Source organism: Myotis myotis, unplaced genomic scaffold (assembly GCF_014108235.1).
Source record: "Myotis myotis isolate mMyoMyo1 unplaced genomic scaffold, mMyoMyo1.p scaffold_m19_p_13, whole genome shotgun sequence".
NCBI classification, from domain to species: Eukaryota; Metazoa; Chordata; class Mammalia; order Chiroptera; family Vespertilionidae; genus Myotis; species Myotis myotis.
Window position 1 is genome coordinate 57944067 of NW_023416317.1, and position 18554 is coordinate 57962620.

At 46.8% G+C, this 18554-nt stretch overlaps 1 protein-coding gene across 1 annotated transcript in view; it reads left to right on the plus strand.

The window, feature by feature from the left end:
* Positions 1-18554, plus strand: part of SMARCC1 (SWI/SNF related, matrix associated, actin dependent regulator of chromatin subfamily c member 1) — a 96862-nt gene that overhangs the window by 13539 nt on the left and 64769 nt on the right. The window contains exons 3-10 of the mRNA XM_036333731.1: positions 1658-1743; positions 2329-2410; positions 3744-3836; positions 6342-6411; positions 9840-9909; positions 12654-12729; positions 15570-15695; positions 17802-17923. Of these exons, the coding sequence (XP_036189624.1) occupies positions 1658-1743; positions 2329-2410; positions 3744-3836; positions 6342-6411; positions 9840-9909; positions 12654-12729; positions 15570-15695; positions 17802-17923 (725 nt within the window). The remainder of the gene's footprint in view (positions 1-1657; positions 1744-2328; positions 2411-3743; positions 3837-6341; positions 6412-9839; positions 9910-12653; positions 12730-15569; positions 15696-17801; positions 17924-18554) is intronic.

The following is an 18554-nucleotide window of genomic DNA, read 5'->3' on the forward strand; positions in this document are numbered from 1 at the left end:
GTTCCACTTATTTATGCATCATGGGTTGATTCTTGCATGTGCCCTGACTGGGCATCGAACCCACAACCTTGGCAAATCGGGGCAACGTTCTAACCAGCTGCCTGGACAGGGCATCCCCTCCTTTTTGCCACTTGTGAGCGCTGCCTAGTCCCTAGTTAATAAGTCAAAGAAATAATGACACTGGCACAGATTTAAAGCACTTTTAGGAATTGCAGTTAGACTTGGCTTTTCTGGGCTTCATCCTGCTCAGCAGAATGACAGGTGGGCTGTAAGTGGGCTGACCCCACTCTGTCCGCCCAGAACAAGATGAGACTGACGTCCAGTGTAGCTGCCCGAGGAGACCAGCGTGTCAGAAGCAGTGTGCCCCCGCAGCCGGGAATCGAAGCAGCTGGTAGAACTGCCCTGGCCCCGGGTCTCTAGACGGGCAGCTGCTGAGACCTCACATGAGGCAGGGCCCACTGGCTCTGGGAAGCTCAGGTTTTGGTGCCTGTTGTCTTTTCTTTTCAAATATTTTTTTGATTTCAGACAGGAAGGGGGAGAGAGAGAAACATCAATGATACGAATCATTGATAGGCTGCATCCTGCATTCCCCCTACCGAGGATCTAGCAACCTGGACATGTGCCCTTGACAGGAATTGAACCCGGGACCCTTCAGTCCACAGGCCGACGCTCTATCCACTGAGCAACACCAGCTAGGACCCCTGTTGTCCTTTTATTCTTTAAATTTTTTAATCATCAAGAGGAATTGGCCCATCACCGGTGCTTCTGCGCAGAGAACGTGTTCAGAACATGAGCCTTTGTACTTAAAGCTCATCTGGTGTCACTGAGAGCGAGGCGTCTTCTTGTGGGCGGCAGGGGCTGAGGGTTGAATTGGGAAGTGAGTCTAGGCCCAGTGGGTGTCCCTGGGAAGCCTCTTGTCTGCCTCCAGCTCTTCGTCCCTGACTCTGGCCTGTTAGTTTTTTCTGTGGGTGATTCCGATGCTGAGGGTCAGAACCCCGCGGCCATTTTTATGCTGTAGGATCCACAGTGCCTGTTTCTAATTCTGCCACATCTTTAGGGATCTGTTTAAAATATATATTTTTATTGGTTTTAGAGAGGAAGGGGGGGGGGGAGAGAGAGAGAGAGAGAGAGAGAGAGAGAGAGAGAGAGAGAGAGGGAGGGAGGGGAGGGGAGGGGAGGAGACAGAAAGAAAGAAAGAAAGAAAGAAAGAAAGAAAGAAAGAAAGAAAGAAAGAAGAAAGAAAGAAAGAAAGAAAGAAAATACCGGTGATGAGAAAACCACCCATCAGCCGTCTCCGTCCGCCTCCCCACCCCCCGGGAATAGAGCCGGCAGCCCAGGCATATGCCCCGACTGGGAATCAAACCACCGTGACCTCCTGGTTCATAGGTCAATGCTCAACCACTGGCCCACACTGGCTGGACTTGATGTATCTTTTGTAAATCTTGTTTTTTACAGAGTTTACTTAAAGAGTAATATTTTAATTGAAATTTGAAAAGAAATATTTTTATGCATTTTTGGACATTTTTCTTTATATTGCAATTTTTTGCAGAAAGTACTTAAGAACTTGTTTATATCTTTGAGCTTACTTCTAGAATTCAGACATAAGTAATTTTTTCAGAACTTTTATTGTTTTCACGTGTGACTTGTATCATTTTAGGCGAAATGTTTCATGGATTTCAAGGCTGGAGGCGCCTTGTGTCACATTCTCGGGGCTGCGTACAAGTACAAGAATGACCAGGGCTGGTGAGTCCTTGTGTTGATTTGCATGTCTTGATGTGACGTAGAAGTTGGGCTGCACAGCCCACAGCCCACACGCTCGGTCACTAGGCTGGACGCCTCCCTGGGAGTGCAATGGGACACAGCGTTCGCCTTGGTCACGGTTTAACCACAGGAGAAGGACGGAGGTCGGGGAGGACGGCACAGAGTGCTATGCTGGTGCCTCCACACGGTCTAAAGACATGTGGGGGGACTTCCAGGTGAAAACATGAGTTTTACCACATCCAGGACAACGGTCATCTCAGAACACAGACCTCGCTGAATGTGAACACATACGGTTCAGATGACTGCCACTGGCTCTGGACTGCTTCTGCCTGATTTCCTTCATGGAACAGAGACTTCCTTTTGCTGGCGTGGATCTTAATGTCTTAAAATGTGACCTTCTAGTGTTGACATGCTCCTTTATGCGACTGAGAGAAACGCTTGTACATTTGCGTAGTTCTATCATAGTTTCCAGATCTATCCAGCTCATTTGCATTGAATGCTGCAGCCAAGTCTTTACTTTTGTTTAAGACGGGAGACAAGTTAACTAATTATTATCTTGTCTTTTAGGCGGAGGTTTGATCTACAGAATCCATCCCGAATGGATCGTAATGTTGAGATGTTTATGAATATTGAAAAAACATTGGTGCAGGTAAACGGGAAAGCTAAATCCTTACAATTTCTTCCCTTGGATATACTGTCAGTTCTAAGATTAGCTTCATCAGGTTGCCAAAAAATCAAAGAAAGAATAATTTTCTGAAATCTATTGTTGTGTTATTCTTTTGGATTTAGGGGAATTAGAGATATAAAGTATGACCAAAACTTGTCATTTATAGAATATTGACCTGAAACTTGTGGTGAAATTATCTATGATATTTTTCTTTATTAATTTTACCAAACCCATTATTTGAATCTCTTTCACATTTAATATAAATACTCTCTCATTTGTTTATTCAGTGATTTTCTTTGGATTTGTTTCATGGTTGTGCCATGAATATAGATTTATTTCCCCTACTAGATTATAACCTGGAGAGAACACTTAATTTTCTTCTTTTCTTCCCTAGTATTTTACTGAGTGGTAATTTGTGGTGGCCATTGACTTAACCTTCCTGGGGTGGGGCATGTGGCAGAAATGCAGCTGGGTCTTCTCAGTGGCTTCATGCCTGGGAGTTGTCTCATGGACCATTAGCTAGAGGAATAACAGGGTTTTTTGTTTGTTGGTTGATTTTTGGTGATGGTTTGGGGAGTTAATAGGAATGTTTTAGTCACTTCTGTATGTAAGATTAGAAATGGGGGAAAAAGAGCTATAATCCACAGTCTTTTTTTTGTTTTTTTAATATATTTTATTGATTTTTTACAGAGGAAGGGAGAGGGATAGAGAGTTAGAAACATCCATGAGAGAGAAACATCGATCAGCTGCCTCCTGCACATCCCCCACTGGGGATGTGCCCGCAACCAAGGCACATGCCCCTGACCGGAATCGAACCCAGGACCCTTCAGTCCGCAGGCCAACGCTCTATCCACTGAGCCAAACTGGTCAGGGGTAATCCACAGTCTTTACATCATTTTAAGTGATTTACCTGATGAGCCGAAATGAATACCTACCTCCCCCGGCCAACAGAAGGTGCAGGTGGAAACTCCATTAGATGTGAGGTGTGCTCAGGTGAAGTGGGCTGGGAGGGCTCATGGGTCACTTGGTGCCTTAATGGAAAAGATGATGCATTTCTTTGGGTCATAATCTCAGCATCTTTTTGTCCAGGTGTACCTGGCTGCAGAGAAGGGACCTGAGGTGTCATTAAGGAGGCTGCTGCACACCTAGGTTTTACATTGACATAAAGCTTTTCCATTCTTTTCCATACAAAGTACATCTCCCATTCTAAGCAGCCTGGCTTTGAGTGCCAACTTTTGCCATTAGGATGATGCATAAATAATATGACATTATTTTAAAACCAAGAGAATTTAAAAATCTGTTCTTTCTTTCTCAGAGCAATTGCCTGACTAGACCCAACATCTACCTCATTCCAGACATCGACCTGAAGTTGGCTAACAAATTGAAAGAGATTATCAAACGACATCAGGTAATAGACTCGGCCCTTCAGAAGCCCTTGCAGTCGGGAAGGCCTCGTGAGTCTCCCCGAGTGTCTTCTGACTTGTGTTTCTGTCGCAGCGAGTGAAGCTTTTCCTCCTCTGGGTCTTACAGTACCAAGTGCATTTCTCTTCACTCACCTTCAGTTCTTAGCTGAGCCCAGCATTTCCCCCCTTAGCATTATTGAGATGTAATTGACATGTAATATTGTGTCAGTTTAAGGTGTATTATGTGATGATTTCATACATGTATATGTCCTACAGTAGCATTTAATTGCTGCCAAAGCATTCTGGAAAAAGTTTATATATTTGTCTACAGTTTATTTATTTTTTGTTAAATATATGTTTGTTGATTTTAGAGAGGAAGAGAGAGAGATAGAAACATCATTGATGAGAATCATTGATTGGCTGCTTCCTGCACACCCCCCACCGGGGAATGAGCCCGCAATCCTGGTAGATGCCCTTGACTGGAATCGAACCTGGGACCATTCAGTCCACAGGCCAATGCTCTATCCACTGAGCCAAAATGGTTAGGGCTTGCCTACAGTTTATACTGAACTTAGTTGCCACAATTCTTAAGAAATCTGACTTTAGTGATTGTTTTCTTAGTGATTGTTTTAGGGACGACCTCCAGAGTGATGTAACAGATCTTCTGGTTTCATAGACTCCTAGAGAGGAGAACTTAAAAGCTAATACTAGCACCATTATTAAATACCCCTTTTAAAAATATATTTTTACTGATTGCAGAGAGGAAGGGAGAGGGAGAGATAGAAATGTCAGTGATGAGAGAGAATCATTGATCAGCTGCCTCCTGCACGCCCCTTACTGGTGATCACACCTGGGCATGTGCCCATTCCGAACCTGAGACCCTTCAGTCCATAGGCCAACGCTCTATCCACTGAGCCAAACCAGCTGGGGCTGAATACTCTTGCTCAGACCTTTGCTCAAGCATTTAAAGTGCATTAGCGATTCCATTGATTGGTCACAGTGTATCTGTCACCATTTTTAGCTCCTTTCATCTGTTAACTATTCCCCACATACTGAAAGGTTGTGGGTTTGATTCCCAGTTAGGACATATTCGGGAGGCACCTGATGTGTGTGTCCCCCTGTCCCTCCCCTTTCCCTTCTCTTTCTCCCTCTTCTTCCCCTTCCCTTCCTCCTCTTCCTCTCCCTCCCCCTTCCTTCCTCTTCCCCTCCCTTCCTCCTCTCTGTCCCTCCCCTCCTCTCCCGTTTCTCCCTCCCTCTCTCTCTAAAATTAATAAAAAATAGCCCAGCCAGCGTGCCTCAGTGGTTGAGCATCGACCTGTGAACCAGAAGGTCATGGTTCAATTCCCAGTCAGGGCACATGCTCAGGTTGCAGGCTCGATCCCCATTGTGGGGTGTTCAGGAGGCAGCCGATCCATGATTCTCTCACATCATTGATGTTTCTATCTCTTTCTCCCTCTCCCTTCTCTGAAATCAATAAAAATATTTTTTAAAAAAATGAAAATAATAAAAATGTCTTTGGGTGAGCATTAACAAAAAAAGAATTAGGGGTACTCGTCTATAATAATAAAAGCATAATATGCAAATCGACCGAACAGCAGAACAACTGTCTGGATGACCTTCTGGACGACCACACTGTGACACGCACTGGCGCCAGGCCAGCCAAGGCGGTTGTGAAGCGATTGGTCAGGGGGCCCGCCATTGCCCCACGATCGCCCCGCAGAAGGAGCCCAGTCACCCTCTGCGGGATGATCGATCGGTGGGCACTGGGGAACTGGTGGTGTGTGGCGGCAGATGTGGGCAGTGCGAGGCCAAGGCGGGTGTGGGTAGGGGGTGTGGCCGCCAGGCAGCTGGGGCCACGAAGGCTTACCCTTGCACGAATTTTGTGCATCAGGCCTGTAGTCTTCTATATAATAAAAGCCTAAGCGACTTGCAGCATAACGACCAGAATGACTGGTCGCTATGACGCACACTGACCACCAGAGGGCAGATGCTCAACACAGGAGCTGCCTTGTGGTGGTCAGTGCGCTCCCATGGGGAGCGCCGCTCAGCTAGAAGCCGGGCTCACAGCTGGCGAGCGCAGTGGCAGTGGCGGGAGCCTTTCCCACCTCCACGGCAGCGCTAAGGAGCAGCGAGCAGGCAGGCGGTAAAGAGTGAGAGGGGGTAGGCCAGGATGAAGGGATCCCCTGCCCCAGCCATTGCATGAATTTCGTGCACCAGGCCTCTAGTATTACTGAGAATAAGGTTACCCTGAGAGAGATACATAGAGAATTAGCTGAGGGTACTTGTGTTATTTTTTTTTAGAGAACACTGTAAACTGTCTGTTGATAATTTTTGTTCTTTTTAATTCCTATCTCTTACCTTGACTAATAAAAATATTGTAGTCTTAAAATAATACTTTTAAAATATAAGTAAAATAATGCCTTTGCAGTTCCTAGGCTGTTTGTGTCTGGCGTCTCATGGTTTGCTGGCACGTGCGTTATTTTTACGTTATTTGTTCATTGCCTTTTCAGGGCACATTCACTGACGAGAAGTCGAAAGCTTCCCACCACATTTACCCACATCCTTCCTCACAAGAGGATGGTGAGTGAGTTTTTGGTTGTGATCTGATGAGTTCAGACTTCACTGGATTCTAAGTTATATCATCAGAAGGTTAAATAGTATAAGCAGCTATTTTAGAAAGAGTCACAAGTATTAAATTCCACAGATTATTTAAATTTATAATTTTTTATTTATTTTGAATTGGGAAAAGTAAACTAATTCTGTAATGTCCAACTTTCTAATCATTAGACTTTTATTTATTTGTTGGCAGTTATCATCTGGGTGTTAAGTCTAGCCATGCCTGTGCATTAACTTAGCTAATGTTCCTGTGTCCCTTGTGTTCTGAAAATTAAGAGACATTGCGAGATAGAGCATCTCTGGTAAACAGGTCCCTTGGAAATATCAGTTGGGATTGTCTAATGGGTTCGACTCTGGCATTCAGCCCTGCGACCTGAGAGTGGATTTGGTCAGTAGCCAGAGTTCATCAGAGCTATGGCAACTGACTTCTGTTGGAAAGTTGGGAATCAAAATGTGAATTATTAACCAAGTTAATTTAGATTGAGAAATAGTTCTTCTATGTGGAGATCTATTCTTAAGCATAACATATCCCCATAGAATATCTATATAAGGAGGCAAATTATATGAGACTTGAGTTGCTAATTCCCTGCACTGTTCTTACCAGTGCAGAGATGCTGTAAGTCAATAACAAGATTACAGACAGTTTCCGTATGCGTGAACATTAAGAAATATCTTTGCCATGTAATCCATGGATGAAAGAAGAAATTGCAATGGAAATGGAAAGTCTTTGGATCCGAATAATTACGAAATTAAGAAAGTGTAAGAAAATTAACGTTTCAGGTTGCAGCTGATGCTATATCTAGAGGGAAATTTGGGGCTTAAATGTGTATGTTGGGGAAGAAGAAAGACTGAGAAGTCAGTGGTCCACACATCTTTCTCAAGAAATTAGAAAAATAACATCAAACTAAAGTTAGAGAATAAAAAAAATAAGTAATTAAGAGGACAATTAATGAATACGGTCTATACCAGTGACGGCGAACCTTGTGAGCTCGGCGTGTCAGCATTTTGAAAAACCCTAACTTCACTCTGGTGCCGTGTCACATATAGAAATTTTTTGATCTTTGCAACCATAGTAAAACAAAGACGTATATTTTTGATATTTATTTTATATATTTAAATGCCATTTAACAAAGAAAAATCAACCAAAAAAATGAGTTCGCGTGTCACCTCCGACACGCGTGTCACAGGTTCGCCATCCCTGGTCTATACAATAGCAAGGTGCTCAGCAGTGCCAATGGTTCTTAGAAAAGACTGCTGTCGGTGGTGCTGCGTCTGCTCGACTTAGAGGAGGAGCGTGCCAGGAGAGGAAGGAGGACCTTTCTAAGTTGTACAGATACTCAAAGCAATGACAGGAGGGTCGGTTGGTTGGCTTGGTTGGTTGCCTGTGTGTTTGGTGTCAAATCTAAAAGCCATTGCCTCAGCAGAGTAATGAAGTTTACGCCTAACTTGTTCTAAGCGTTTCGTAGTTTAGGCCTTTCCATCGGTGGCTTCGGAGCTGAAGGTGGGATTTGGTGTGTAGCAGTCACAGTCTCAGCTCTGAGGGCTGTGCTTTGAGAAACCCCAGGCTGCCTCTAGTGTTTCTCAGCTTTTGTCCTCTGAGGTAGTAGCAACTGGTTGCCACTGGGTGGAGCTGCTGGGTAGCTGTGCATGTTCCGGTGTTGATTCTGGCTGGCTACCTCTCCTAAGGCTTCTCCAGTAGTTGGCATAAACGCTTAGATCGTGAATGTATTGAAAACAGTGCCTTTTACAAACGGTTTGAACTGCAGGTGTTGCATCTTAGCTATTTAGTAATTTCTTATTCATGTGAGTGTTCTTTCTTTGTTTATTTTAATACAAACTAGTTTACTGATGTTTGCTAGGTATTGCTATTAGTAGTTGGAGTAATCGTTAGAAGACAGCATTTAAATTTAATTTGTAATATATTGAAGGTTATCTTTAAAGTATGACACATGATTCTGCACATTGTGGGGCTTTCCTTAGAACCAGTGGCTGTCAGTAAGTGCTGGCTCTGAGCAAAGCCCTGGCTGAGCTCCGGACCTGAGCCTGCCAGGGGAGTGTGCCGATGGCCGCCGCAGCCACCGCACAGTAAAGACTGTCGAGTGCAGTGTGCCTTTCTGTGAGGGTTAGTTACAGTTTAAAAGAAAAGCTGATGCTGTTTAATAGGTCTTAAGGTATTAGAAAGAATTGGAGTGTGAGATGCTAGAAGGGGTACAACATAAGGGGAAGCAGAGAGGTAATACATACGGAGTTTGAGGAAAAGCAAGTGGCCAAGTTGGGCTTTATGTCTCAGCGTAGGCGGTGGGGGGAGGGGAGGCTGTGAGTCGGGTGAAGAGCTTCGTTGGATGTGGTGGGTGAAGGAGAAGGTGCTGGGCAGGGTGTGTGTGGGGTGGGCAGTGCTGACCGTTTGGGTGGAGAGGAGTGTGCAGCGGGGGCCGTACTCGTGCCCTGAGCGGCAGCTCTGACTCGTGGGGCAGGCAGGGTATCTTGTTGAAGCAGACTGGGTTCTGGAAGGCCCACGGCTCCTCCTCCACCGTTTCCCTGGCCGTTCTGGGAGGCTGGTCCAGGGTCAGGGCCTGGTTTCTTCCTCTTCACTGTCAGCACGAGAAGGTCCGCAGTCGGGTGCTTCACACAGCACAGGCACGCGGGCTCCCGGCTGCCTCAGTGCGGGGCTTGTTATGTGGAGATGGGCGTGGAAGTCGTTTTATTTAGCTGGTTTCACTTAGGTAAGTCCTGCTTTTTCGTGGGTTTCAAGAGGCTTCATAGAAACAACTATTAGAAACGAGTGCTCTAAGCTAAGTTCAGACGACCCACGGCCACAGCGTAACCGGTGCTGAGATGCAGGCGGTCACCCCCTTTTCCTGGCAAGGCTGCGTGAGTAAACTGGTCTGACAGGACCCCTGCTGACAGCCTCGTTGGGAGGGCGGGGCTGACAGGTGGCCATTAAAGAACAGAAACAGTGCGGTTGGTAAAGCTTGGAAGTCGCGCCGTTGAAGCCGGAGAGAGTGAATCTGAGGAAGAAGGTTCTGGAGAAACTTCCATCAGGAGTGGCAGCCTGACTCACGCTTGAGAGACGCGTGCACGTAGCGGACGCACAGCTCGCAGAGGGGGGGTCCTGGTTCGCCGGAAGCGCAGGCAGGTCAGGCGGGCGGGCGGGCGGGAGGGCCGCACCGGGGGACAGTGGTTCTGTCAGGATTGAGGGAGAATTAGACCTAGAATCCACAAGTCTGAGGGCACAGCTGAGAAACTGCCCTTAGAAGATGATGGTGGAGAGCATCCGATGAGGAGACTGTGGGGGCGCCTTAGCAAACCCAAACGGAGCGAAACGAAGTCTCAGCGATAGTCTGTTCACCCACTGTGTCGTCGGCATGACTGAGCTTTCCTTGTCCTTTCAGAGGAGTGGCTGCGGCCGGTGATGAGGAAGGACAAGCAGCTGCTGGTGCACTGGGGGTCGTACCCGGACAGGTAAGGCGGGGCCGAGGCCGGCGGGTCGGTCCGTGCCCGCCCGTCGCCCACTTTCCCTTCATGACCGTGGCACTGATCTCACTCTTCAGTCTTGTTGGCTGTTTCCTCACGGGCGCTGCGGAGTGCGTGGAGCCACACGGCTTTACTTTTCTTAACAAACTGACACGTTCGCTGCGCTTGCCGGACAGCTCCTCCGTCTGCTGGGAGAGGCCGGCTTACATTTCCTTCCTGGGGTTTAGGACTGTGTTAGAGTGACCTGTCCGAGTGACCTTTCACATGCAGATACATTTCTTAGAGAAGGAAATATACCTTCACTTACGTTCAGAATTTTAACAGGATGTGCACAGTCTCTATACATTGGGTTAATTAGAGCCAAATCCAGTGAGCTTGCTAACCAGCCTCTTTGGAACCACAATTGACTGCTTGAACGAGCAGGTTCTTTAGAAATAAGACTTTCTATGCACATTGGAGCCTCGAGCCTCGAGTGGCCCTTGGCACTGTGGGCGCCTTCAGCGTTGCAGGGACTGTGGTGGGGAAGCAGCCTGTCCTTTAAAACACTAGATGGAAACTCAGGTCTACGGCAGGCATTGTGAGCAAGGGCTCAAGTCCGTGTTCAGACGTCACAGGAGACACGGTCGCTCTTTGCCGGCATTTTCTACGTGTCAGAGAAGCTGTCCTGGCTGCTCGCGTCTTGTCTTTCCAGGGGCCTGTTAGTTCACTTACTGGCTAGAGCTTGTGCCCTCGCTCCTGCCTGTGTAACATCGTCTCCTCGGGACTTTTAAAGGATATGGGTCACCAGGACCTCTTCCCGGTGCCGCCGGTAGCTGGTGCGGTTTATTCACTCGCGAGGAGCTGCTTCGCTCGCCTGGTGTGGAACGTCCTAGGCGCTCGGTGCTGTGAACGGGTGCAGCGCCTGCTCCTTCCAGAAGCTTTGGGACTGACTTCCGAGCAGCGGCTGCAGGAAGCAGCGCTTGTGACCGTACTTGGGTTCCCTTTAGAAACCGCTGTTGGCCAGGGTGGCAGCACTGACAGCGCTTTAATCTGGAAGGTTCTGTTTTGCTTTTTTCGAAGTGGTGGAGGCACAGGGGGAATGAATGACTCATTGTGAATTGGACCTCACTGGTGAGGCTTTGAGCTATTGAGCTAAGTGGTGTGAAGATAAGGGTGGTGAGGCGCCTGTGGGAGGGCGTGACGAGGGCCTGGCATGTGCAGAGGGGCCGTAAAGCCCCAGGAAGCGGCTCAGACACCTCGAGGGAGCAGCGAGCGCTGGAGACAGAGTGCTGTGCACTGGCTGAGTGTTCAGAAGAACCACTGTTTGCCGTGTGAGAAATGGACGCCTGGGCTTTGGGCAGCAGGAAGGGCGAGAAGCGCTGGGTTCTGGACCTGCTTTGCAGCTGGAGCTGGCAGGCGTTTCTCACGGCTGCTATGGGACAGGAGGGAGTGAAGGCAGGATGTCAGCCAGCGTCGGCTCAGCTCGTCGTTGGGGTCAGGAGGCATTACGTTGAGTTTGGAGTGTGTGAGGTTTGAAAGCCTTGCTAGGCCTGTAGGAGGAGATGTGAGTGGACCGTGGGATTCATGAGAGGAGAGGGGCAACGGAAAGGGTTTAAGGCAGCGGTTCTCAACCTGTGGGTCGCGACCCCTTTGGCGGTCGAACGACCCTTTCACAGGGGTCGCCTAAGACCATCCTGCACATCAGATTTTTTTTTTTTTTCAATATATTTTATTGATTTTTTACAGAGAGGAAGGGAGAGAGATAGAGAGTTAGAAACATCAGTGAGAGAGAAACATCGATCAGCTGCCTCCTGCACATCTCCCACTGGGGATGCGCCCGCAACCCAGGTACATGCCCCTGACCGGAATCGAACCTGGGACCCTTCAGTCCGCAGGCCGACGCTCCATCCACTGAGCCAAACCGGTCTCGGCAGCACATCAGATATTTACATGACGATTCATAACAGCAGCAACATGACAGTGATGAAATAGCAACGAAAATAATGTTATGGTTGGGTCACAACATGAGGAACTGTATTTAAAGGGCCAGAAGGTTGAGAACCGCTGGTTTAAGGGGTCGTGTCTGTCTGAAGCTGTGGGCTGCAGGAGACCAAGTGAAGGAGAGAAGAGGATGGTTGTTCAAAAACTAAACCGGGAGGTGGGGGCTCCCAGCATTGATGCGTTTGGGAGAAGAGAAAACTGGCCGTAGAGACTGAGGAGAGGGGGTGCCAGAGGAACGCCCGTCGGTAGCACTGCCCCACGTGGAGGCCAAGCAAGGGAAACGCTTGGAGGAGCGTGATCAGCTTGTTGAAATTCCGTGGACGAGGCTTGAACTTGAGGTTGAGCAACGTGAAGACGACTGCAGAACCTACTCAGAGTTTTCCTGTCAGAGCGGTGGAGGCAAAAGTGTATGGCAGCCCAGACGGCGTAGCTCAGAGGTTGAGCGTCAACCTATGAACCAGGAGGTCACTGTTTGATTCCGGCCAAGGGCACATGCCTGGGTTGTGGGCTCGATCCCCAGTGAGGGGTGTGCAGGGGGCAGCCAATCGATGTCTCTCTCATCGATGTTTCTATCTCTCTCCCTTCTCTGAGATCAATAATAGAAATGTATATATTTTTTAAAAGTGTATGATAAAATTCTGTTACTAGATCCTAATAGTCTCTTTAAAATACGTTTTCACATTTTCATCCAAGTCTCTTTAGTGAGTGAATTTGGATCTAATTGATTTTCCCTTTTCTCCTTTCCTTTATAGCTATGACACTTGGGTCCATAGTAACGATGTTGATGCGGAAATTGAAGATCCACCAATTCCAGAAAAGCCGTGGAAGGTGAAAGCTGCTTTTTTTAAAAAAAATCATTCTTATGTGACCTCGTAGCTCTTTTCAGCTATTCTCTCCAAGGTTTTTAAGGAGACACGGAATGGTGATCTTCCTTTCTTACTCATTAACAGCTGTCCGTGGCGTGAAGGCCTTATTATCTAGGTCTCAGATGCAGCATCTGCCGTGATGTGTGATGAGGAGACCCAGCACCCAGGGTTTGAGAAGCCGAGGGAGGATGTGGGGCGTGGCATTGAGCGTCACGGCTGCTGTCGCTTAGGACGGCTAGAAGCAGTGCCCACGTGGCTTTATTGCAATAGACCTGTTTTTCTACTCATTTTTGCTACAGTGGCAGGGGTCCATGCATCAACTCATGTATTTCTCAGCTTTCAATGTGGAAATAATTTGGAAAGCTGTATGAGTAATAAAAAGGTATTACTTTATAGTTTTCTTCCAGATTTCCCTGTTGTTAATTATTTCAGGAAATTCTTAAAACAATATTATTACCTTATACCGGGCCCATTTTCCATTTCCACCAGTTGTCCCAGTGCTAGAGTAAGTTTATACTGAGTTTTTCCCTGGTCCCTTAGCAATTCCTGCCTCACTTAGCCAGTCCTGACTGGTGCCTCTCCCGCTGTCCTTTCTGCGCTTGTGGAGCGGTGGCCGTCCTGCCGTGCTTCCCTCTGATGAGTTGTCTGAACCTTGGCCGATGGGAACGTTTAAGCTGCCTCGTGTGGCCTTTGGGCATGATTTGATGTGTGCTTGCCTGGTCACTTTTCTGTCCTGGCCCTGGAGCCAGCATTTCAGCAGAGAGCTCTGGCCGCTCCCAGGAGCAGTGGCAGGGAGCCAGGATTTTATTGGCCCTTTAATATAGTGCTAGAGGCCTGTGCACAGATTCGTGCAAGGGGCGCCGCCCTCACAGCCGGCTTCGTCCTGAAGATCATCTGGACTGTCGTTCCACTGTTCAGCCATTCAGTTGATTTGCATATTATGCTTTTAGTATCACAGACGATGAGCACCTAAATTGAATCAAAATATTTGGTATTAATCTGGTTCAACCAATTTTAATGGTGTGATTTTCAGAAAGACAGCCTTTGAGCTTCAGATTTCATAGGAAAATGGGATTGACAAAAATGAGTCTGCTTTTTAAAAAGTGTTTGTTCGGAATAATGTCACACAGAAAAGTTGCAAGAATAAGAATAGTACATGGCATAACTATATCCAGATTTGCCTACAGTTAACATTTTATTCCCTTTTTGAATTTTCATGTATAATCTCTGTGTGTGTGTTTTTTTTCCCTTGAACTGTTTAAGATAAAAAGGCGTACATCATGAACTTTTACTCCAAAATATAAGTGTGTGTTTCCTAAGAATAAGGAATTCTTATACAGAAGCATAGTACAGGTTTTTAGTACATTTAACTTTATTAAATTTAACATTAACACATGCTTTAAGCTACTATCTGCATTCCAGTTTTGCCATTTGACTCAGTGTTTTTATAGCAGTTTTTTCTCCTTAATACAGAATCCTGGCTGATATCAGTTATTGGATTCATATGCCATGTCTTTAGTTTTCTTTAACTTTTTAAAAATTTTTATTTTATTTTTTTACTGTTCACAGTATTTCTTTATTGTTTATTTATCAAGAGAAACTATTCCTTAGCCCAAGTATCCATGTTTCATAGTTCAGGAACTCAGGTCAGTGACCAAGTTCCGTGGAGTTCAGCCCAGAGAAATTCCTGGCATTCCAAGAGTACTTTGCACTCTGACCCCAGCCTTCCTCATCTACGCAGAGTCCTTCAGGGGGTTATAACTTCTGTGGGAATCTGCACGTGCCTTCTTGGTGGGTCCCCACACCCCGCTGCCAGGACGCTGCCAGCCCAGGGCACAGAGATGGCGCCAGCAAGCGAAGCTCTGGCCGCTGAGGCCTTGTCAGTCCTGCAGGCAGTGCTTTCCTGCAGCACAGCACCTCCCTGCTGCCCGCGAAGCACCACAGCCTTTGTGATGTGTTCTCATTCCCGAGGAGCATATCTCATGGGAGTTTCTGCTCTTTTCTCCTGGCTGATTCAGCTGATGCCCCAGACAGAGCTGCGGGGTGAGGTCGTGTCCTCAGCATCGTGTGCCGTCCGCTCCTGCCCGTGATGGCGTCACCCAGTCGGGGCGTTGTCCGACGGCTCCCACTCCCACTGCCGGCTTATCCCCCACGGGCAGCCTGGACGCAGTTGTGAGGTGCTTTAGACCAGGCAGACACCCTGCTCCTCATGGGAAGCCCTCAGCCGCCCAGTTAGCATCCACTCCAGCCCTCCCTCTCCACTTGCCAGCGGCTTTCAGCATCCTTCCTTTCCCTCATTTGTATTTTTTTAAAAAGATGACATGATTAGCTCTTAGTTATCAAAACCTCAGTATACGCAAAGCCAGTGGTGCTTTCTTACTCTTGTTTATTTGGGAAAAGACATGGAATAAAATGGTTAAGTGGCCATTCACATGTAATTGTTCATCTTTTATAAAAAATATTTTTATTGATTTCAGAGAGGGAGAGAGAGAGATGAAGAGAATCATTGATTGGCTGCCTCCTACACGCCCCCGACTGAGGATTGAGCCTGCAACCTGGGCATGTACCCTGACCAGGAATCAAACGGTGACCTCCTGGTTCATAGATCCATGTTCAACCACTGGGCCACACCAGCCAGGCTGTCACTGTCTTACGTTTTAAGCTTGTAATATGCAGCTCAGGATTTTAGAATAATAAATCAACTTATTTTCTGTTAAGTACTTTTACAGCCTCTTTTTAATACTTTTAGATGCAAGTGATTTTATTATTTATGTAGGTATTCCTGCTTTAATGTGGTTTTAGGTTCATGCAAAATGGATTTTGGACACTGATGTGTTCAATGAATGGATGAATGAGGAGGACTATGAGGTGGATGAGAACAGGAAGCCTGTGAGTTTTCGACAGCGAATTTCAACAAAGAATGAAGAGGTATTTGGTTCGGCACCATTTTTCTCCACTGGGTGTTTCTTCTTTGGCCTGAATGTTCTCAAATGTTCCTTGATAAACGGTCACATACAAACCCAGGTGCATCCGCCCTCGAGTGCATGTGAGAGGGGCACCGTCTCAGGCTCTGGCACCTCCTCGAAGGCCGGGCAAGTCGGGGCCACTGAGATGAGAAGTGGCCATGACAGTGGTCCAGCTGCTTATGTCCTCGAGAGCTGAGTTTCATTCTGATTCCAAATGCGTCACAGGGTAATTAACGGAGTTGTTGGTCTCCCAGGGGAAGACTCGTTTAGTTTTAATATTTTGAATGGCGTTGTTACTCACATGCAGTGGTCAGTACAAAGCATAGGCCTTAAAGGTCTCAGTGACAGTTGAGTCTGGTTTTTTTGTGTGTGTGTGTGTTTTTTTAAATATATTTTATTGATTTTTTACAGAGAGGAAGGGAGAGAGAGAGAGAGCTAGAAACATCGATCAGCTGCCTCCTGCACATCTCCCACTGGGGATGTGCCCGCAACCCAGGCACATGCCCTTGACCGGAATCGAACCTGGGACCTTTCAGTCCTCAGGCCGACACTCTATCCACTGAGCCAAACCGGTTTTGGGTTGAGTCCGTTTTTGAGGTGGGAAGACGTGCTATTTAATGCTCTAGTCCTTTAAGAAGCCCACCCACTGAACACTTGCCTGTGGTTCCTTGTAGGTCACAGCTGGTGGGGTGGGCGTGTCCCCGAAAGCCTGGAGGCCGAAGGCAGTGCCTGCGGGTCTGGGTTGGGCTTGTGCGGCCTTGGGTAGAGACCTGCGATTCCAGAGTCCTTTCCGATGGGGACAGTCACCTCTGGGGGTTTGTTTTTTATTTTAGTTTTTTTTACATCTTGGAGACAAACACACCTTTAACCTCTCACTTAGAAAGTGCGGGTCTTTCACGCTGTGTTCAGCCCTGTGTGTTTCTCTGTCACACTGTGTGCTCTTTGTTGTTAAGGCTATTTTAAAACTAGTTTTTTTCATCTTTTAGTTTGTTCCTATTTGCTTTGGAATATCACTTTAAATTTTTTTATTTTGGCCTCCTTCTCTAATATGTTTACATATTTGTTTTCCCTTATGCATTTCAAACCAAATCTTTTTGTCATCAGGAATATTCTAATTTCCATATCACATTATTGAACTGGCCTGTTCCTGTCCACCCCTTATAGATTTAGATGGGTTGTTTATTCACTTATCTTTAGGGAGGATTCTATAAAATTGATCTAATATGCCTTTAAAAAAATTAACTTCAGTTTACATACTAATCAAAGGCGTGTGTAGCTTAGGTTTTCTTCCAGACTTCTCTCCCTGGCTCTTAGGATGCTCAGGTCCCCCTCTGACTGGCCCGAGAAGATGGAAGTTTAATTGATACTTCAGCTCTGATATTTGGGAGCGAGGGACACCTCAGATTCCATTCTTTGGATCATTTCGGGGTTTTCTTTATTGTGTCTGTTGTGTAGATTGGCAGTTGGCGTCTACAGGTTGACTTCTGTATATTGGTCTGTACCCTGCACCGATGAACTCACCTGTTACCTGGGATAGTTGTTCCGTGGATTTCTGAGGGTTAATGCCACCTGCAAGTCGGGATAGTCTTATAGGTTGACTTTGCAATCTTACTTCACATCTTTTGTATCAAAGTTATCTTTTATCTTTATTTTACTGACAAAGTAGTAGTAGTTTCTGGAACATTTTCCCAAGCTTATTCAGCCTGTCTTTGTGTTTTATTAATTTAATAACAAGGTTTATATTTTTCTACTAATTGCTGGACATGTTTTTCCCACCGGGAAGCCCGGGTTGTGAGCAGGGTCGTTTTCGAGGTGGGCTCGGGCGGGTCTGTTCTGTAGCGAAGTGGAGGCCTGGGGCTAGTGCTGGCGTTCCCATTGGTGACGCGGCACCTGAAGGCGGGAAGTCTCTTGGCTGCTGGTGGCCAGGATGCTGGTGATGTGCCCTGCATTTGCTCTGAGCTCGTGTGTTTGTTCCTGTCTTTGTGAAAATGCACTTTGGGGCAAGGGCTCGTAGAAACTGAGGCGTCAGCAAAGCTGGCTGCTGCTCGTTTCCATTTGCCTCTTCCAGCCAGTCCGAAGCCCCGAGAGAAGAGACAGGAAGGCGTCGGCGAGTGCTCGGAAGAGGAAGCACTCGCCCTCCCCGCCACCCCCCACGCCCACCGAGTCACGGAAGAAGAGCGGGAAGAAAGGGTAAGCGCCAGCCGGGCAGACCCCAGGGGCGTCCTAGGGGCGCCCTGCACAGCTCAGTCCCTGAATACAGTCTTTCTTCTGCGTCTAAGTATATATTGAGGATGGTTGCTAAAGGGTTTAGGACATTACATTCATCATCGTTAATGTCTGTGTCTCTCTGATGTTGTTACCTGTCCCATTTGTGATCAAAATAACTCATGCAGGGCATGAACGTATGACTTAAGGCCCTATATGGTGCATGGCCTGAAGTAGATCCACCTAATAAATGGTAGAGAATACTTAATAATTTTCATAGTTAGCTCAAAATATTTTTTTAAAATATATTTTATTGATTTTTTACAGAGAGGAAGGGAGAGTGACAGAGAGCCAGAAACATCGATGAGAGAGAAACATTGATCAGCTGCCCCCGCATACCCCCCCACTGGGGATGCGCCCACAACCAAGGCACATGCCCCTGACCAGAATCAAACCCGGACCCTTCAGTCCGCAGGCCGATGCTCTATCCACTAAGCCAAACTGGTCAGGGCAGCTCAAAATATTTTAATAACATTTGTAAATAACACTCATGAACCAGCCACAGTCATAAAAATGATTTTACTATTTTCTCAAGCTGCATGTATGTGTATATTGT